Here is a 21033-nt window from a genome sequence, read left to right on the forward strand (position 1 = left end):
CAGCCCCTCCCCCGCCGCCCACCCCCACTCCCCTCCCCCAGCTCTCCTCCCCCTCCAGCCCCCCTCCCCGCCAGCCCCCCTTCCCTCAGCCCTCCCCCCGCCGCCCACCCCACTCCCCTCCCCAGCTCTGCTCCCTGCCAGCCCCCCTCCCCGCCAGCTCCCCTTCCCTCAGCCCCTCCCCCACCACTCCACCTCCACTCCCACCCCCACTCCCTTCCCCCAGCCCCCTCCCCCACACCCCTCACTCGCTCCCCTCCCCGCTCTCCTCCCCCAAGCCCCCTCCCCACCAGTTCCCCTCCCATCCAGCTCCCCTCCCCCAGCTCCCCTCTGCCTAGCTCCCCTCCCCTGCCCCCCTCCCCCAAGCTCCCCTCCCCCCACCTCCCCTCTCCCAGCTCCCCTCCCCTCCAGCTTCCTCCCCTACTCGCACCATCACCTCCCACTTCTGATTGAGCCTGGAAGACAACGAATGGCCCTTTAAACTCGAACATCAATGATTCACAACATATTCATATAACTTAAGACACAACAGGCTGTAGAAAAACAAGCCAGGCTTCTTAGAAGGGTCTCAAGTCTTAGTTATCTGTGGCTCAAAGACAGAATGGACTCCCAGGCCACCCTCCTCTCTATTGTCTGAGCTCATAGTGAGCAGTTACTTCATATACAATATGGGCTGTTGGCAATAGACATAAATCTTGCTGCTTTGGAAGCCTTTGTAGCTGACTCACTCCTCTGATCACCTCTTTATTTTGGTATTTGACTTTAAAACTATTCATTCACGGTATTTGCCTTCTGAAGTTTTTTCTTATCATCATGATAATATACATGCATTAAAGCACCTAACAGTTCACTAGGCTGTACAGAGATTAATTGCCTTTATACATATTTTATAGTTTCCTGAACATTATTCTCAACAGGCCCCCATACTAGATTCTTGGGCAATATATATAATCCCACCCTGGATTGTAATGTGACATGTACCAGGATTGGCTTCTCAAGACCTGATGGATAAGCACTACTTATCTATGTGAATGATGTGTGGAACCAAAGAGGGGTATTGAAATCAATACCTTGATAGCCCAAAAGTTCAGTCCCAAGGCTGAAATCATGGGAATGCAGAAACAAAAGAAAGTGGCAGAGGAAGCTTTACAGAAAAAGTAATGAAGCAGACTTAGAGTTAAAAAAAGTATCAGAACATCTCATTTTTCATAACCTCAAACATGGCACAGCAACTGGCACATATTAGGCATTGACATTGACACTGAGTATATACATTTGTTGAATAAATGAATTTGAGTTGACAGAGTCAGCCTGTTGCTCTAATCCACTAGCATATTTATCATGCACCCTCCTCAGTACCTATCCAACAACAGAGTAGACAAGCATTAAATATTATGTAACAGATGTCAATACAAACTGTAATACTTGCAATGAAGAAAATGTTTTGGATTATTCCCTTTGTCATTTGTCTGATATTTGATTGCATCTGTATTTGTTAAAGTTACCAATTTGGGTTTTGAAAATTATTTCTCAGTCTGTATTTTAATGTTTGTCACTGTCTCTAATTTAGATCTAATCCAGTACATAAATGGAACAAATATGAGTGTCAAACATCTGGCTGATGTTCTTTCTGAGAAAACTGGGAGCAGCAGCTGGGTGGTGGTGTTCAAAGCCTTGGTTACTGTGCATCACCTGATGGTGCACGGAAATGAGGTGAGCATGGCGTACATTCAAATGGTAGTCATTTCCTTCTTTTTAGTGCAAAGAATTGTCTGTACACAATTGCTGAATAGTCTTTGTTTGTCAAGGGCTTACTACATTTTACTTTCATTAGTGACAAGTGGGAGAAGTTCATAGTAGTAGATACCAAAAAACTAATTTTCACCCAAATGTGATGATGCATTCTGAAATCTTTGCATTGTGCTTTGTGTTTGCCCATCCCTCATGTTTCTATGAAGTACATATTTTCATTGAGCAAATGCAGCATTCAAAAGGCTCTGTCTTCATGATGCCAGCAGGCCACTGAGGCAGAAAAGTAGCTTTGCATGAAGTGTTGGAAGACATGTCCCAAATGCCTTCAAACTCAAGGTTGTATGCTCTAAGCAGCCAAATACAGCATGAGACATTCTACTTCAGGCTCAAGGAATCCTTCCTTTCAAAAGATCAGCCAGGCACGAAAAGAGGTTCTCAATAACTTGATCCAGGTCTTAATAATCCTGAAGGCTCAGTTATCTCACTAAACCCTTTATAGATATCAAGGCTTGTTTCTTAGTTCTCAGTCCCTAGAACCACGACACATTTCTTATTGGAGGGGGAAGAGCTTAATGGGAAAATCACTAGGAATCTGAAGACTTGACTTTGCATCCAAGCTCTGTTCTCTCTCGCTGTGGAACCTTGGGCAGAGTATTTAGCCCTGTGAGCTTAATGTGGGGGCAATTGGTTCTGCCATAATATGTAGCTACAACTTGAAATTCTTCTAGGCTTGCTTATAGGGCAGTAATTTGGGGAGCCACAGCTCAGGAGCATGACAGCTAGACCTAATTGTGGAGCCCACTCTAATGTTGAAGCAAGAGGAATGACAAGTTTCATCCCCCTGGACTGAGTGAGACTGGGTCTCAATGGGCACAGTAGCTGAAACCTAGCACATATAGACTGAAGGAATTTCAAGTCTCTCTTTTGTCTAAATAAGTCTTTGAAGTGCTTGGACATTTTATGTCTGGGTGTGTGGCAGGAAGAGGGAGCATGCATCAAATGATTGATCCTAGGTTTTCTTCTTAAAAGGCCAGATTTGGAAAACAATTAATTTGGAAAAAGAATGCTGACCTGAGCAGTTTAGCTCCTTTAAGAATGACTGCTTAATTTCATGACAACTTTTATCAGTGTATGTGAATTGTGCATGTGAACAGTGTGGAGTCAGAAAAGAGGTTGCAAAATTTGGTTTTAACCACAAATGCAAGTAGACAAAAGGAATTGCTTCGTGATGTGCTGTAAGATTCTAGAATGACACAAATGGGGACAAAACATTCTTCAGGTATCCAACAAATGTTTATCCATCGTTACCTTAAATTTCTTACAATGATGGTCACTTGGCACGTATCTAAGGCCTTCCATAATCTGACTGACATCTACCCATCTGCTGGATCTCCTTTTACTGGCCATTTGAGTTCAATTACTTCAGAATTATTGATCTTTACTTGAACCCATCATGCTGTTTCATGCTTGGCCTCCTTGGCATACTGTTTGTGTTTTCTGGATTGTCTTTCTCCCATAGTGAACTCCTACTCATTCTGAAAGACCTGGGCTAAATGCCCTTTGCCCCTGCCTTTGCCCTGATAAGATATGAATAATTACCATTTTTCCTGCAACCCCCCCCCCGATTTTTCCATTTTCACTTATGAATATATCTTTGTAATCAGTATTTGATGTAGACTATTTTAGCCCCTGGATAATAAAGTGAATAATAGAATGGCAGTTGCTCTCAATTCTTTGGAGGATTTAGACCAAAAAAAAAAAAAAAAAAGCCCTCAAAAATGTATTGCTGCATAACTGCTTTACTTTACCAGGAAAACCTGGATACCTGAGTTATGTTATCACCTCTCCACCTCTCCCCACATACACTCTTTCTATTTTACAGAACAACTGAAATGTTCTACAACATTAAATTACATGTTATTTTCTACTTTAACTTTTCTCTCAGTAAGTTTTGCATTAAAAAATTAAGGTTTGATTTTTTGACTGGATTTTGAAACTTATTAAAAAGCAACAGCAATTACACAGTGAAACATATATATACTGGGGTAACAGAGAGCTCAGACGTAGAACTGTACTTACATGGGAGCTTACTGGCACTAAAAACATGGAGGAAAGTATGCAATTTAAAATAAAGCCTTTTGCAAGTGGTATTGGGAAAGCTGAACAGCTGCATGTAAATCACTGAAGTTAGAACACTCCCTCACACTATACAAAACAATGAACTCAAAATGGCTTAAAGACTTAAACGTAAGATAGGACACCTTAAATCTCCTGGAAGAGAACATAGGCAAAACATTCTCTGACATAAGTGGTACCAATGTTTTCCTAGGGCAGTCTCCCAAGGCAATAGAAATAAAAGCAAAAATAAACAAATGGGACCTAATCAAACTTATAAGCTTTTGCACAGCAAAGAAAACCATAAACAAAACAAAAAGCCTATGGACTGGGAGAAAATGCAAACAATGCAACCAACAAGGAATTAATTTCCAGAATATAGGAACAGCTCAAACAACTCAATAAGAAAAAAACAAGCAACCCAATCAAAAAATGGGCAGAAGACCTCAACAGACATTTCTGTAAAGAAGACATACAGATGGTCAACAGGCACATGAAAAGATGCTCAACATCACTGATTATTAGAGAAATGCAAATCAAAACTGCAATGAGGTATCATCTCACACCAGTTAGAATATGTGGGTGTCATTAAAACTTCTACAAATAATAAATGCTGGAGAGGGTGTGGAGAAGAGGGACCCCTCCTACACTGTTGGTGGGAACGTAAGTTGGTGCAGCAACTATGGAGGACAATATGGAGGTTCCTTAAAAAATTAAAAATAGACTTATCACATGACCCAGCAATCCCACTCCTGGCCATATATCTGGAAGAAATACTAATTTGAAAAGATACATGCACTCCATTGTTCATAGCATCACTATTTGCAACAGCCAAGACATGGAAACAACCTAAATGTCCATTGACAGATGACTGGATGAAGAAATTGTGGTATACACACACACACACACAATGGAATACTATATCAGCCATAAAAAAAGAATAGGAATAAAAGCAAAAATATATGATTGGAAATGCAATTCTACTAATTAAATTATTAAATGATTTAATATTAATTATTAAAATAATTAATTCTGTAATTACAGTCAGCCCTTGAACATCATGGGTTTGAACTGCAGGGGTCCACTTATACACAGATTTTTTTCAATAGTCAATACTACAATCCATGGTCAGTCGAATCTGTGGATGTGGAATCATGGTTACAGAGGGGTACAGCATGTGCAGAGAGCTCATTATAAATTATATGTGAATTTTTGACTGCATGGAAGGTTGGTGCCCCTAACCCCTGAGTTGTTTAAGGGTCAACTGTAACTGAAATGCCTCAGAAATTAAAATGGGTTGGTGTGATGGTGCTCACGTTAATCACTGCTCCTGAAATAGATAGACAAAATCATTAATGAGCTCTATTTGTGGACAGAAACTAATTTTAGAACTTGGCACATTTGTTTGACAGCGTTTTATCCAACATCTTGCATCTAGAAACTCTTTGTTCACTTTGCACAACTTCCTGGATAAAAGTGTCGTGGAAGGTAAGACGATTCTTTGGTGGAAGTATTTCTATGTGGCAAGGAGGGAAATGTTCTGAAAACCATGCCTGGTTTAAAAAAATTCTTCTTAATTATGAAGGGTGTGGTGTGTTGCACATTTTATGATGGTAAATAATTTCTAAATTCATTGATAGAACACTTACTTGAGTACTTACTATGAACAAGAAAATATGCAGGTATGTACCAGTGAGGCTTTCCTGGTTCAGTCTACCAAATCCCTTTGTCTCTTCTCTGCCTGAGTTTTATTCTTTCCACTTCTCAGCAACTAACCATTTCTGTGTTTTTCTTTTCTTTTGCTTGTCTGTCAATTGCCATGGGAATGTAAGATGTATGAAGGCAGGAATTTTTGTCTGTTTTGTTCACTACTGTACTTCTAGCATCTAGGACAGTGCCTGGATCATAGTAGGCATGAACACTTGTTGAATGAATAAATAAATTGAATAAATTAACAAAGGTATGTTTGGAGGTTGAGTAGTGAGGAGTTGAGTTTTTATCATGGCCTTTCTCCATTTTGTCTGTGAAGTAGGGGAAAGGTCATTTGTTGACTGAAGGGAGGGTAGGGGAGGGATTGTAACAACGGATAGGGAGTTTCAGGAAAATGCTAAGACTTTACAATAGTTTCAGTGGAAATGTGAAAGGAACGAATAAAGTTCAATTATCTCCTCTGTCCAGGAGTGTCACCATCAACACCACAACATGAGGTGTTATCCAGGCTTTGAGGAAATAAGAAATAATCTTTGACAGAAAATTTGAGGAATGTTGTACTAGATGATTAATCAAAGCCATTCTGGCGTTTGTGCTTCAGAGATATTGTTGAGGTATACGGGTGAATGAAAAATGATGTTTTGCTATATTGTAAGTAGTTAATATTGGTTAAACTGGAAATAATAAAAGATATTTCATTGTTAGGCTATGCTATGTCAACCTTCATCAGACGATATAGCAGGTACTTGAATGAAAAGTCACTTGCATATAGACTGATTGCATCTGATATCACCAAAACCAAGAGAGGGTAAGTAAATACCATTAGTTTGTAAGCAAGAAATCCTGAAATACATACATGCCCTGATATGTAGTTTGTTAAAAAACACAGGTTTATTTCAAGATGCCAATGTCACCGTGCTTCTCAAACTTAATTATTGATGTTAGGAATTTGTTTTCTCTTTTATAGGATGGATGGCTTGATGAGAACTATGAACACTAAAGAGCTGCTCAACACGCTTCCTGTTATTCAAACTCAGTTTGATGCTCTTCTTAATTTTAATGTAAGAGCTTTATAAATCCTTTTAAAAATTTTTGTAAATGTCATTGTATAACTGTAGGTGGGAGAAGGAAGTTTTTAAAAGTGTAATGGTAATTGATTACACTTTAATTTACAGGCAAATCCTGATGAACTGACCAATGGTATTATACATGCTGCTTTCATGCTCCTCTTTAAGGATTCTCTTCGCCTCTTTGCAGCCTATAATGAAGGGATCCTTAATCTGCTAGGTAAGCTAAAGAATAGACATTACTTTTTAAAAAATAAACTGGTAAAAATAATTTATTTATAAAAACCTTTTATCTCTACATTTAGACTCATGTGTTTTAGATTCAAAATAGGGTCATATATATTTTTAAATAATGAGACATTATATTGCTTTTTTGGTTAAAAATTATTGGATAATCAGCCACTGAACATTCAAGTTTTTATATAAGTGCTAACAGATATCTCCGGGAAATTTATCAGGAAATCGACATGGATTGCCACATTTATACATTACACATTAAGTATCCCTCCACCAATGTCAAATATAATACAGTTCTGACTTTCCTAAGAAGATAAAGCCTATAATATAAGTAATTGTTCTGATTATATACAAGCATATATTAGACTTTTCAGAAAAATTCAGTCATCATTTAGCCCTGATGAGTGATTTGTTTCATAGGAAGGGTTCTCCAGAATTCATTGATGAGAATTTGAGATTTTTCTTATACTGAAGAAGTACTAGTACATTTGGAAGGTTATAAAGGGTAGGAATCACAGCCCCTTCCCTCAGAGAACATCACAGCTTCATGTTAATCAAAAAGATTCCAGAGTAGAAGTTGTAGAAATTAAACTAAACTATTTAAATTATTTGTATATGCTATTAAATGTCATATATATTACTAGCACCAGTATTCAGTATGCAGTAGTTACTCCATAAAAATCTGTTGATTATACTTATTGAGCAGTGTTGTTGTTTGTTAAAACAGAAAATAACTGGATTTAAATTGTAATTGTTTTCAACAAGTTAAAATCATATCCAGAGTTGGCTTAAAATAGAATCATCAGAATGGAGTTAAACTTGAAATTGCTATGATACTGGCTCCTTTGTGGTAATTTTTTCCTATTTTTAGGCAAGTATTTTGACATGAGGAAGAACCAATGCAAGGAAAGTTTGGATATTTACATGAAGTTCCTTGGAAGAATGACCAAATTGGCACAGTTCCTGAAAGTTGCAGAGGTATAGAAATCTATTTCTTTCCAAGGCATTTCTGGTGTTTTCTGTATTAGTTTACTGTCCAGTATGCCTGCACCTCCTCCTGCCCACCACCACCACCCAAACACACAGGAATTGGTACTTTTAACTATTCTGTAAACAGTACAACTAAAAGCTAAAATTAGGTACTTCAAATGTACCAGCCAGTGCACTTGTGCTCAGAAGTAATATTACAAGGATTTCTGTTTGCAGCCATGAGGATAACTGATATCAAACTTATCTTCCCACCGGAAACAGCTCTAAAACTGAGTCAAAAGATACATGACATAAGTCTTCCCAAAATAGCAAAGACTGAATATCTGGCAAGCCTTTCCTTTTTTAATTTTACCCCTGGAACAAATGTAAGTTTGTGCTTAAGTGTGCAAGGCATACTTTAGCTTGACATGTTTTTCTTGATCTGGTTTTGTACCAGCCCAGCAAGGCTTTCACTCTCCTGGCTTTGAGAGTGGCCTCACAGTTATTTTCTTTGTTACCACCTCGTGCTATAATGTATTCTTTTTTCCCCTTTTTTTGTGATTTCAGCAAGTTGGAGTTGACCAGAAGGACATTCCATATCTTACTCAGGTCAGTGTATCTCTTGTATGTGTTTAAGTGACTTTTTTGTCTTTATGTTTGTGTTTAGTATGTTAATCATCATCTGAGACTCCATCATTTTCCATATACTTACATGTGTCTTTTCATTTCCCCCATAGTAACATTTATATTTATACTTATGTACACATAGACACGTGTCTTCTGAACAAGTCTGTGAGCTGTTGCTCTTATAAAAGAGGCCATTCCCTGCTGCCTGCGAAATGGTGACTCACAGTAAGACAACTAGAGCATGATTTTTAAACACACAGAACTGATCAGTGGAAACAGCAGAGTGTTTGGAATAATGAACTTAGGTTTGAGGCTCAGAGCAGTGTTGTGGGAATCAGATGGATTCAGGTTTTTTCCTCCCCTGGAAGCTTCTCATCAGGAATGTCTCACATGGCAACGGGTGTGATGTGAGGCAGAGGTGGCAGAGCAGCAGGCATGGGTGAGATGAGGGTCTGGCTCATGCTCTCTGAACTTGCCTGTGGTCCCTCCCAGAGGTGCCATAGGGCTCGAGCAGAACGGTTGCTGGCCCAGCCTGGACCTGCTCTGGGCCCCCACTAATATGGCAGGCTTTTAGGTCACCTAGAGTATGGGCCAAAGCCGTCTTCCCTGGTGTGGGAACATGCCGTCTACAGAACCCCAAGAGGCCTAACGTAGTTACATTTCCTTCTTCAAGATGCAGCACTTTATCTTCTGTTTTGAATGGGAATATTTGGTAGACTCCTGGCCACTGAAACCCTAAAAATTTTACTGATATGGAAGGCTCCTGATTCTTTGTAGCGTTTACCTCCCATCCTCTGGAGTGCATATAACTTTCCAAGGTCTGCAGTCTACTGGCCACTTCCTGCTCATCTGATCCATTTAGCATGAGGGAGAATGGTATGCATTTACAGTTTTGACCCAGGCTGTGTTAACTCTCTCAACCCTCTGTCATAATATGGTCAAAAGAAGTCTAGACCATCTGATTACCCCTCAGAAGATCACACTGATCCATTCTCCCTTCCACATGCTTAGAAGGCTCTTTCTGATCCACACTCTAGATGAAATATTCACCAAACTGATAGCCCCATTCCATGTCCCTGAGACTATGCTTACCCACCTTTATCAAAGAAACCATAGTGGCTGCATTTGGGTTACTGCTGGATTGATTATGCTGTAGTTTGTCTTTCTCCAGAGCCTGACTGGTTTTGGAGGCCATCCTGGTGAATTATATGAAGATATAATTGGGACCATCACCCCTGCATTGTTTTTATCTTTAAGATAAAACTACAACGAATTTTTTCCATCCTCATAGGAGGTGATCTTGTTTTTTATTTACTATTTTGCCTGAAGGGCAGGAGAAGGCTGTTTCAGAGGCATGACCCTGGCTGAGCTATGCTGTGACTTAACTGTAGAGACCTAGGGGCCAGAAGGGGGCTGGGCCTAGGAGGCAGCTGGGGTGTGTAACTTGTGGGGTACAGATCTCTGTATCATCTACAAAGGAGGAGGAGAAAACTTCTTCAGGCTCAGAGATTTCTGAGGAACCAGGAGACTTAGGGCGTTCACAGCTATGTTCCTTGATCTCCCCATTCCTTAAGTCAGCACTTTTACTCTTTCCCAACCAGGTCCCTTGGTTGGGACTGGAGGAATGTTTGGTCAGGACTGTAGAGTAGTCATGTGTGTGGGAAGATGTGGGGGAGAGAGAAGGAGAAGACTGGAGGATATTGGATCCAGAACACAGTGGATCCAGTAGTGGCATCAGATAAGAGGATGGAGGAGGCCAGGAGGAGAGGGTAGTTGCAGATGCAAATAAATGTTAGGTTTGGTGGCAGATAGGGAGTGAGCTTCTGTCTGATGTCTTCTCAAAAATCTTTAAAGGAAAGGAATGTGTCCTCACAAGCATTTCTTCATGTACATAGAAGTAGAAAGGGGACTTGTGCATAGACATTGAACCCCACAGAGTGGTCTGTGATGGGAAATGTTGCTGGGTGAAATAATGCAGAGCTTACTGGTAACCTGACAGACAGTGAGATCATCTGGGTTAGTGGGGGAGATGTCGCATTTCAATCAACATTCATTCACAGATACAGGCTGGACCCCTACCGGAAAGAAGGAGATCCAGTCCTAGCCCTTGAGTTCCTAAAAAAGACAGAACAAAGGCTACAGAAGCATGACTAGATATTGCCCAAAATGGAGGCCTCTGATTTTTCTCTACGTGGACCTCACTTCCTGGACAGCGGTGGTGGAGGTAGAAGGGGGTCCTTTGCTGAGAACCACAGAGGAACATCAGTTAACCTGGGTTTGGCATCTTGCCCTTGGCCTCCTTTGGCACTCAGTGCCTGTGGCCAGAGCTCCAGGGGACACCTGACAGGAGGAACCCCAGGCTGGAGGTCCACATTTCCCACTAGGCCACCCGCTGTCCTCCTTACCTCAGCTCTGGTCCCCAGGGTCCCCAGGACCCCTGAATCAAAAACAAAGTAGATGGCTGTGGGAGAGACTGTGGAAGGCAGGCCAGGATCTTTGTTGGTAAACTTTCATGCACAGCCCCACTCCTTCCTCAGTAAATCAGCTCCTTTTACTGGAAGAGCTTCCTTATCAGGACACTGGCCTCTGGCCCTCAGCCAGTGTGGGAAGTCATTTGTCACGGCCTTGGATTGGCAGAGCTGCTCCCTCCACACACTCCCTCAGGCGTCCTGGAAACCCTGGAATGGAGTGAAATGCAAGGGTCCTGGGGGAGGGAGGTTGGGGAGGCCAGAATGAAGTCAGCCTCATCTTTACCTGCTGAACCAGTCTCCTCGAGAGAGATCTCCTCAAATGACACAGTTTCAAGGAGTGTTTTCAGCCCATCTGCCGCTGGATCCCTCCAAGGGTGTTGAGGTCTTCCTCTGGGACTGTGGTTGGCCAGTTTCTCCTGTGCTTCCAATAGCCTTTCCTTTATGTACATGGAGGCTACCCTGTCTGGTGCAGGCTCACCATTTAAGGCTCACCCAAACGCTTCTGTTTTCTTAAGGGGAAATCGCCCTCCTTTCCTTGGCTAATCCTTTCCGCCTGGATTTCGACATTGTCCAGGGCCCGCAAGGCCGCCTTCTGTGTGTGGCCGTCTGCGGTGTCCATCCGTGTCCATCTTTCTGCTTTCCACCCTTCCCTGCACTTCACGTTGAGCGCGACTCCTGGAAACTCACGTAGCCGTGTCTGCTCTGTCTGCAATCCTGTGTGGTTTTACTTTGCACTGAACTAGTTCAAGCTGACGTCTCTGGGCCGCACCCCTCATCCCGGCTGCAGGGGCACAAGCTCGGGGACCTACAGATGATTTCACCCTGATGTGATCTACTCCTCACTTAAGAGTCCTCCAGTAGTCACCTAGTATTCTTACGATAAAGTCCAAAGTCACCAACATAGCCTTTCATTTAAGGTGTTGAATTGTCGAATCGCTCCCTATTCTCCAGCTTCATCTCCTCCATATCCAGTTTGCTCTCTCGATTTTTGCTTATTTCTCTCCTACTACATTTCTCCTGGGCATCCTCCATCTCAGCTTCATTGTTTCTTCGTCCAGGAGGGCTTGATTCTCTGACATCTGTGACTTGTTCAGATTCATTTGAACACTGTTATGAATATCATGTGCCTGTCTTTCCTAGTACTTTTCACAACTCTGATTTTACATTTATACGTGGGATTGTGTGATATTTCTCTTCCCCCAGACCTGTAGACTGGAGCTTCCCAGGTCATGAAGCCTGTGGCTTTATCCCTAGTGCCTAGTGTATAATAGTCTATCAGTAAATGTTTCTTGAGAAGTAAATGTTTGGATCCAGAGAGACATGGTGGGGAATTGACCTTAATGTAAGAAAAACACTTACTCCATTTTTAATGGGAATGGAGAATAAAAAGATGCAGCCACATTCATTTAGCAAATATTAATTAAGCACTTACTATGTCACAAACACTAAGATATCACTGAACAAAACAGACGAAATCCCTGTCTTCATGAAGTTTTATATTTTATTCCAATGAGATGAACAATAAACATACAAAGAAAGAAACCTGTAATTTCAGTGCAGATAATTGGTGTGAAGAGAGAGAAAACATAGAGTAGAAAGACTCTTGGTGTGTACTGTTTCATACATAGGGTAGTCAAGGAAATTCCAGCAGAGACCAGAGACCAAAGGAGAGACAGGTTCTAGCAGCCATTTCATCATGTAAGAGGCTTTTTTGTTGTTTTTAAAAAAGTATGTAAATGTATAGTTTGAAAATTTGATTTCATACCAAGATGCCCCTTTTAATAAGGAATTGACTTGTAGAAATTATTTAGCTTTAATGCATTTGCTCTACAGGTGTCTTGATTTTTGCTCAAAACTTTTTCTGATGTAGGGAGTATGGATTTGCTAAGAACTATCTATCAGAAAACAACTCTCTCATAATAACTTTATTTTTAGGCACCCTGCAGTTTACTTGAAGCACTAAAACAGCATTTAGCTTCTTTGGAAGAGAAAAATGACATTTTGCCTCCTTATAGGTAAGTTAACAAATGTTTTCATATAGGTTAATTTTGTTCCCATCTAAATAATTTTTCTCATTTTAGCAACATCAGAGTGCTTAAATAAATTACTGGCTTTGAGTATGGTGAAGTACTATATAGCCATTTTAAATGATAATGTGGGATACAGTTTTCTGTGTTTGTGGAGTCCCACAGTGTTTACAAGGGTGGTGTACTTCCCAAAGGAACATCTTTTATAATACTGATTGATTCTCAAAGTCAGAGATTGGGACTGGAATAACTCCTCTTTTGAAGAATCTGATTTCTTTCCTTTGGACTCCCCTAGTGAGAATAATGGTTGTGTAGAATTATTTAATGGTATGGCAAAATGTTTATTCAGAAAACAGTGTGCATAGTAACATTCAGCACGTGTGTGTCTATATACTCCTGTATACACATATGCACGTGCATATTTTCCTCTAGATATGCATATATATATACAACTTGAATAATAAAAATTTTGAAGTATACTACTTCAGCATGTTCACATTAGCTCTTTCTAAGTGGAAAAATTATGGTTTATTTCAACTTTCTGTTTTAAACTTTTCAAGATTGTCCAATATTTCCATAAGGGTCATGTATTGTTTATTCATTCCACTTTTTAAGGTTATGTTGATTGTAATTGATTTGTACTATCAACCTCTGTTAGACAACAAGTCTGTTCACTATTTCTTGATTATCTCTTTGTCAGAAATAGGTATATAGTTAGTATATAGTTGGGTGGATGGACTGTTAAGATGAATGGGTAGGGTACATGTAATTCAGTTAATTCCCCAGTGCCTCATTTTTCTTGTAATCTCTTAAGACTTCAGCATACACTGATTCCCTCCATCCCAAACAGTCCAGTTGTGAAAGCTTCAGCAAGCAGAGGTTGGTTTGAAGGTAATATAACTCTATTAAATGATTGTCAGTAATAATTGAGGACAGGATTAAAATCTTTAATTCTTCCATTTCCTAACCACATACTATGTCTGCTGCCTCTTCCTAAAGTATCTTTCACCTAGGAACTTCATTTCTAGGAATTTATGCAATATATATATATATATATATATATATATATATATATATATATATATATATATATTCACAGTTGTGAAGTGGTGTATGAAGAAGGATAGCCATTGCAACATTGTAATAGCAAAATGACTATCAATAAGGGGCTTGATCTCCAAACGTATTGTCAAATAGAAAATGAACAAGATGTGAAACAGTGTGTAGTATGCTACCACCTTTTTAAAAACAAAAAAAGAAAGAATATATATGTTTATTTAATTTCTTAAAGAATCCTTCTGGGAGGGTATATAAGAAATGACTAAAATGTGCAGCCTCCAAGAAGAACGTGCTTGTTCACGGAAAGGAATGGATGGGAAATTTTTCACTGTTATCATTTTGTAACTTTTGAATTTCGTATGTGCAAATAATTACTAAATAAAACGGAAAGTTTACAAAGAAACATGTAATACATACATAAATACACTGTAAGGTATGTCTGCATACCTTGTAGTGCTTCACATGGACGTCCTTGGTAATCTCTTAAGGTTAGTTTGCCTCATACTTCAGTAAGTGTGTAAGATACAGCTCATACCAACTTGCAAGAGCCCAATTGCTAAATTTTCAGGAAATTTGCAAGCTGGTTGATGTCACACTGGTAACTTGAAATTGGCTATGATGGAAATATTAAGACCACAGAATTGATCAAACACTACAAAACAGGCCTTTTTCTCTGGAGAGCTAGTTGTTATACATTTATTGGCATACGACTGCTCATAATCAGCTGTATTCTGTTTTTTACTTGGTGATTGTGTGTCAGCAATGCTACTCAATCCTCTGCTCTGGGCACAGATCCATGTAATAGCAAGCTATGCTATCATAAAGTTTCCATGTATTAGAATTTGTTTGCTCTTAATTTAACTTGACAACTTAAACTGTATCTATTTTAAATGTTTCTGTTTTTCTTTTGTACATATATTCTCAATGGACACACTTTCTGCATGTTCAACGGGTGAGTTTGACCAAAACTCTTATGAACAGAAGTCTTTTGAACAAAACCCTATGTAGAGCAAAAACCTGTATGTTTGCCTCATTTCCAAAAGAATGACTATTTTCCTGAGGCCCTGTGTTTTGGGAATCATTAGTGCTTATCATACCTATTATAAGATGGTTAAGTGTAGTGATTGACAAGCTGTGGACTCAGTCTGATATGAATGTAAATCCCAAGTAGAGTGAAAGGGGCGGTAAAGGCCAACAGACCCAAACTGACTTCTGGTGACTTTTGCGCCTGCTACCCTGAGCACTTAGACTAGGTTGTGTAACCCTCATTGCTTGAGTCAGTTGTGCTGAAAATCCTGTGGCCAATTGAAACCACTCTCTCTTAAGTCACTGTGGTTTAAAAATACTGGCCTTGGAACCAGAGTGCTGGAGTTTAATTTTCACTCTACCATTCATGGACTGTTTGACTTTGGGTAGACCACTCACCTTCTCTGTGCCTCAGCTTCCTTATCCTCATAAAGTTGCTGTCAGGAGAAACGAGTCAATACAAATATAGAGTGCTTAGAACAGGACCTGACCCATGTATTACTTAGAAGTGGATTTTTAAAAATTTCATGTATATGGGGACCTTCTAATAATCTCTTTTGTTATTGAATTCTAGCTTACTTGCACAATGTCAGAGAACCTCTGTATTTCAGTCCTTTGGAATTTGTTGATACTTGCTTCATGGTCTAGCATGTAACCATTTTTTTTTTTTGGCAGAAATTTCATGTGCAGTTGAAGTCTGTACCACATCATCATTGGGTGCGATATTCTATGCATGCCAATTAGGTTGTTGAGGTTTTTAATTCTGTTGTTCATTGATTGTTTTCTCTGCTTATTCTTACATTTAGTAAGAAAACAGTGTGTTAACATTTCCCCTGTTTTCTCTTAAACTACTTTAAGTAGTTATATAATACTAGTCAGGTTTTTTGTTCCCACCACACTACTAAAATGGCTCATGTAAAAGTCACCAGTGTTGCAAAATCAGGTGGTAATTTCTCAGTCTTCATCTTACTGCAGCATTGGATGTGATCCATCACTCCCTTTTCTTTGATACATTTTCTTCAGTTTGCCTCTCGGCTTTCTTCTTGTCTAACTCTTGGCTCCTTTGTAGACATTTTTCACTGATCTCTCCTCATTTCTCTTCTTTTCATAGATAAGGACTCCCAAATTAGTATCTCCAGCTACAGCCATTCCTCCTGAACTCCAGGATTGTATATCCAAGTGTCTATTCACTGTATTCACTTGACTATCTAGTAGGATTCTAAGACACAATATGTCCAAAACTAAGCTTTTGATACTTGACATCAAACCTGCTTTATCCATGATTTTCTCTTACTCAGTTAATAGCAAACAACAACTCATTTCTTCTAGGAACAATGTGAGTAGGGCCAGTGTGACTCAGGCTTGCAGTCATCCCTGACTCCTTTCTTTCTGTCACACCTTGCATCTAATTCACCAGGGAATCTTTCCCAACTTTACCTTCAAAACGTGCAAAAGTTGACCACTTCTCTCTACCTCCAGTACTGCCACCATAGTCCAAGTTACCATCATCTGACCACTTCCTGCTTTTGCCCTTGCCCCCTACAGTCCGTTCTTTACATAACAGAGTGATCTTATTAAAATACATGCCAGATAGATTATGTCTCTCCTCTGTTCAGATCCCTCCAGGGAAGTTAGCCTGAGATGGTGACCTCAGAGTAAAAGTCCAGGTCTTTAGAATTTCCCACAAACCCCTCCATTGCCTTTCCAAATCCTTTGATCACTTTGACTCCAGACACATTGGCCTCCTCAATGTTCTTCAACCACACCAAGCACACTCTTTCTTCAGGGCCTTTGTTCATGCTGCTCCTTCTGCTGGATCGACATGGTTCACCCTTCTACACTAGTCAGGTCTTTTCTTGAAAGTTCCCTTCTCAGTGAGCCTTTCATCTCTAAAATTTAAATACTCACCATCCCACCAACATATTGTGCTCCTTTCTCTGATATTTTTTTCCTTAGCACTTACCATGATCTAACATATTATGCACCTTATTTGTCTTGGTTATTTTCTGTCTCTAATAGAATGTAAGCTAAATGAAGGCAGGGATTTTTATCTTCTTTATTCACAACTGTATATTTAGTACCGAGTACAGTGCCTAGCACATAACAAGTGTTCAATTAAAGTTTATTTAATGACTAATTTAAAATGACTTTATACTAATTAACCTAATAATTTGAAGTCCTCTTAGTTTGTAATGGGAAGGTACATATACATCATTACTGTATTGACCTAAATTTGGTTTACGTTTTCATCTAATTCTATTATTTTCAGATTATTTTCCCTATGTGATATATTACAACTAACATTGCCTTCACAAGCCCACAACCGTGTGGGAGCCAGACAGCAAGATGGAGCAATCACAGCAGACAACCTGGATGGCTCACTTGCTAGCCTTGTAGGAAGTAAGCATCTATTTTTAAATTAATTTTCTGATATGTATTTTTAAAATGCATTTTAATAAAAAGTATTTGTAGGAACACAATGTAAAATTTGTGTTTGTTTTATAAAACAGATCTCAACTTTGGAGAAGGCCCAATCACCAAGTAAGTGTTTTATTATTTAAAAAAGAGAGCCAATAAATACATGTTCGAGAAAGGGTCTAATAAGAGTAATGTGTAATGAGAGTAATGCGCAGAAAATAATGATTTTTTAGATTAGATAGGGGAATCATTTGTTATAAAGTTCTATAATGTGTGAATTTTTTACCTAAATAATTAAAGTAGAAAATTTATCTGTTATATATTATTCCAATTTTTGTAAGTAAAGTTCTTGGTTTGTCTGAAGGGTCTTCTCTTTCTAAGCATGTCTTAATTGGCATTCCTCATAGTTCTTTGTATTCTTGGTTCTTTTTCTTACTTTATGATATAAATTGTATTAAATGAGTAATACTTATTTTTTATTTTATTAAACAAACACTTCAGGGAATGATTCCATGCATTTTCAGCCAAAAAAAAAAAAAAAAAAAAAAAAACTAAAGAGGCAAATGGAAACTAAACGAAGGCAGAAGTGATAACATTAACAACAATAATGTGGAATGTGAGGTTAAAAGCACTAAACAGAATAAGACACTATTTCTGGAGATATAGTAGTCTTAATAGCTAAATACATAAAGTAAAGAAATACATGGAGAACTTGAGAAAGGACAGTAATAATGGGCAGTTTCAAACTATCTCTTTCATTGTTGGATATATTTAGTAAGAAGAACATAAATAAGGACATAGAAGAATTTAACTAATAGATAATAAATAGTAAACCTGAGTGTACACACACACAGAATATTCATTTTATTCAAAGCTATCACAAAAAAAGCCTTAAAAAATAAAGAATTTTATGGGCTATATTTGCTTATAATCCAATAAAATGAGAAATAATAAAAAGTTGACCATGACAATCTTAACTACTTATAAATAAAAATATAATCCTTTTGCAAAAGAGAAAATCAAAAGGAAAGTTATCACCTATCTGAAGGGAGTGAAAAAGAGAACTTCATCTCAAAGCTAATGGGGCACTGTGGAAGCTAAACAGAAAAAAAGTCATCATTGTTAAAAAAAGAGAAATTAACAAGAATTTTGTTTTACTGAAGGAAACAGACATAAAATAACAAAAACATATTAGGAAGATAAAATTTATAAAGAAAAAGCTTAAATTAACATACTTGCAAACAAAACCAAATACATCCAAAACTTAGTTCAAGTCCAATAAAATAAGTTCCTCTGATTAAACAGAAAAGATAATGTAAAAGTATACAACTTGAGGAATAAGATATTAAAATAATTATACATGAATACTTTGTGCAACTGTTTGGTAACAACATATTTGGAAATCTAGAGGAAATTGATGATTTCCAAGCAAAATATAATGGCAAAATTCATCCAAGAAGAAGCAGAAACATGCATAGACCAATTACCACATAAGTTTTTGAAGAATAGGAAATTTCAATTCCAGGCTTTAGGAAAAAGGGAAGGTGTATAGTTCAGTGTATGAAATACCATTAACTTTCATATCAAAGCTCAAGGAAGATAGAACAAAGAAAGAAAACTGCTAACTAGTCTCTCTTATTCATTACAGATGTCAGAATTCTAGATAAAATAGTCACAAATAAAATCCAGGAGTATGTTTTAAAATTCCACTGCCTGTACAGACTGCTTCTTTTCTTTTAGAGTCTGCCATATTGAACACCTTGTCTGGGATGGTAGTATTAGAGGTGGTGTAATGAAAAGTGGATGCATCTGGGCCATGTTTTGGAGGTAGAGTTGATAGCACTTGCTGTCAGAGGTGAGGAGAAGAGTGATCAAGGGATGGTTTTTGGCTTGAGCTACTACGTGGATGGTGGTGTCACATATCATGATGGGAAAGATGGGAGGAGAAATAGTTTGAGTAGGTAAGTTGAATCAAGAGCTATTCTTGACATGTTGTGTTTGAGGTGTGTATTAGATATCCAAGAGGCAGTTGTACATATGACTCTGGATATTAAGCCTAAAGTTAAAAATTTGTGAGTCATCAATGTGGTAGTTAAAGCTATAAGACTTGATCAACTCATCTTGGTAGAGAATAAAGAGGTAATAGTAGGTCCAGAATGGAACTTTGAAAACATCTTAATATTGTAGAGGTTGAATAGAGGAAGTTAAAGTGTCAAGAATTGAGGAAAACAAAGCACAAACAATGGACCGGGAATAAGTACAGCATTGGACCTTTACAGAATAATACTGTAAACTAGAAGACAATACTTCAACCTGTTAAAAATTTTTAGTGAAATTTATTGCCAGTCTGGAGTTCTGTACTCAGATAAGCTCTCAAAGAAGTGCAAGGGATAGAAATTTTCAGACACCCAAACTCTAAAAATATTTATGTACCATGCACCTTTGCTCAGCTAGATCCTACAGGGTGTGCTCCAAAAGAACAGAGAAGTAAATTAATAAAGAGTAGCACATAAGATTCAAGGAAACAGAGAACCCTACTTAACTGAGAGGTGGAGGGAATTCCCAATATAACAACAATGGGAGTCCCAGGGTGATTTTTACTGTACAGCAGCCAGTTTAGAATGGAACAGAAGGGTGGAGAGCTCCAGGAGCGATGTCTCCAGGAAAAAATCAAAATGACATATTTGGTGCTAAGATTTATTGTTTACTCTGAGGCAGATAGTGTTCATTCTAAGTATTTTACACATAATAACTGATTAATCTTTCTACTTGCGATACTTATTATTTCCACTAGATTATAAGCTCCATGAAGGCAAATATTTTCACCTCTTTTATATATTCCAAGCACCAAGAATGGGGCCTGGCACCTAGTAGATATTGAATGAATATGTGTTGAATGAATGCAATGAATCTACATTTCACATATGAGAAAACTAAGATACAGAGGTTATGTAACTTGTCCAATCTCATACAGCTATTAAATGGCTGAAGTGGTATTTGAACCCAGGCAGTCTTGCTCTAGAGTTAGGGATATATGTATGTATGTGTGTACACACACACACACACACACACACACACACACACACACACACACACACACACACACACATACACACACACACACATCATATATATGCATTGTATATTTCAAAGATGAGGGGAGGTGGGCAGGCAAGTAGGATATGGTGTCAGAGTGCTAATTCCAAAGGAAATCAATAATGTATAAAATGTATAAATTAAGACATGTACTATAAACATCTTTAGGATTATGGAATTAAATGGCATAAGGGAAAAAGTGGCTACTTTGGGGAAGAGGACACAGTGACTGATGTTTTGGTTTTAGATCTTTCAGCACTCTGACTTTTTAAACTTGGTATCACCTAGATAAAAACTAAATTTGGATAAGTCAAATGATGAATACAGAATAAATATGAGCTTTTAGAGACAGGGACCATTTCTTAAAATTAAAACTAAGGTGTATGCAGAATAGATTATTACATAATTCAGTGGATGAGTAGAAATAGATGTAGAAAATAGGGATAATGATCTTAACCACTG

The 21033-nt window shown here is 38.5% G+C and overlaps 2 protein-coding genes across 2 annotated transcripts in view; one reads left to right on the plus strand and one right to left on the minus strand.

Annotated features, from left to right (window-relative positions):
- The window catches only part of CMC4 (C-X9-C motif containing 4), an 88814-nt gene extending 77911 nt beyond the window's left edge, over nucleotides 1–10903 (minus strand). The window contains exon 1 of the mRNA XM_032475593.1: nucleotides 10880–10903. The gene's annotated coding sequence lies outside the window, so the exon portion shown is untranslated. The remainder of the gene's footprint in view (nucleotides 1–10879) is intronic.
- The window catches only part of LOC116661886 (phosphatidylinositol-binding clathrin assembly protein-like), a 36231-nt gene that overhangs the window by 684 nt on the left and 14514 nt on the right, over nucleotides 1–21033 (plus strand). Inside the window, exons 2-12 of the mRNA XM_032474709.1 lie at nucleotides 1568–1710; nucleotides 5277–5352; nucleotides 6280–6382; nucleotides 6542–6635; nucleotides 6750–6861; nucleotides 7750–7856; nucleotides 8415–8456; nucleotides 12881–12960; nucleotides 13787–13863; nucleotides 17374–17457; nucleotides 17568–17598. Coding sequence (XP_032330600.1) covers nucleotides 1568–1710; nucleotides 5277–5352; nucleotides 6280–6382; nucleotides 6542–6635; nucleotides 6750–6861; nucleotides 7750–7856; nucleotides 8415–8456; nucleotides 12881–12960; nucleotides 13787–13863; nucleotides 17374–17457; nucleotides 17568–17598 — 949 coding nt within the window. The remainder of the gene's footprint in view (nucleotides 1–1567; nucleotides 1711–5276; nucleotides 5353–6279; nucleotides 6383–6541; nucleotides 6636–6749; nucleotides 6862–7749; nucleotides 7857–8414; nucleotides 8457–12880; nucleotides 12961–13786; nucleotides 13864–17373; nucleotides 17458–17567; nucleotides 17599–21033) is intronic.

The sequence above is a fragment of the Camelus ferus genome, chromosome X, assembly GCF_009834535.1.
Source record: "Camelus ferus isolate YT-003-E chromosome X, BCGSAC_Cfer_1.0, whole genome shotgun sequence".
Taxonomy (NCBI): domain Eukaryota; kingdom Metazoa; phylum Chordata; class Mammalia; order Artiodactyla; family Camelidae; genus Camelus; species Camelus ferus.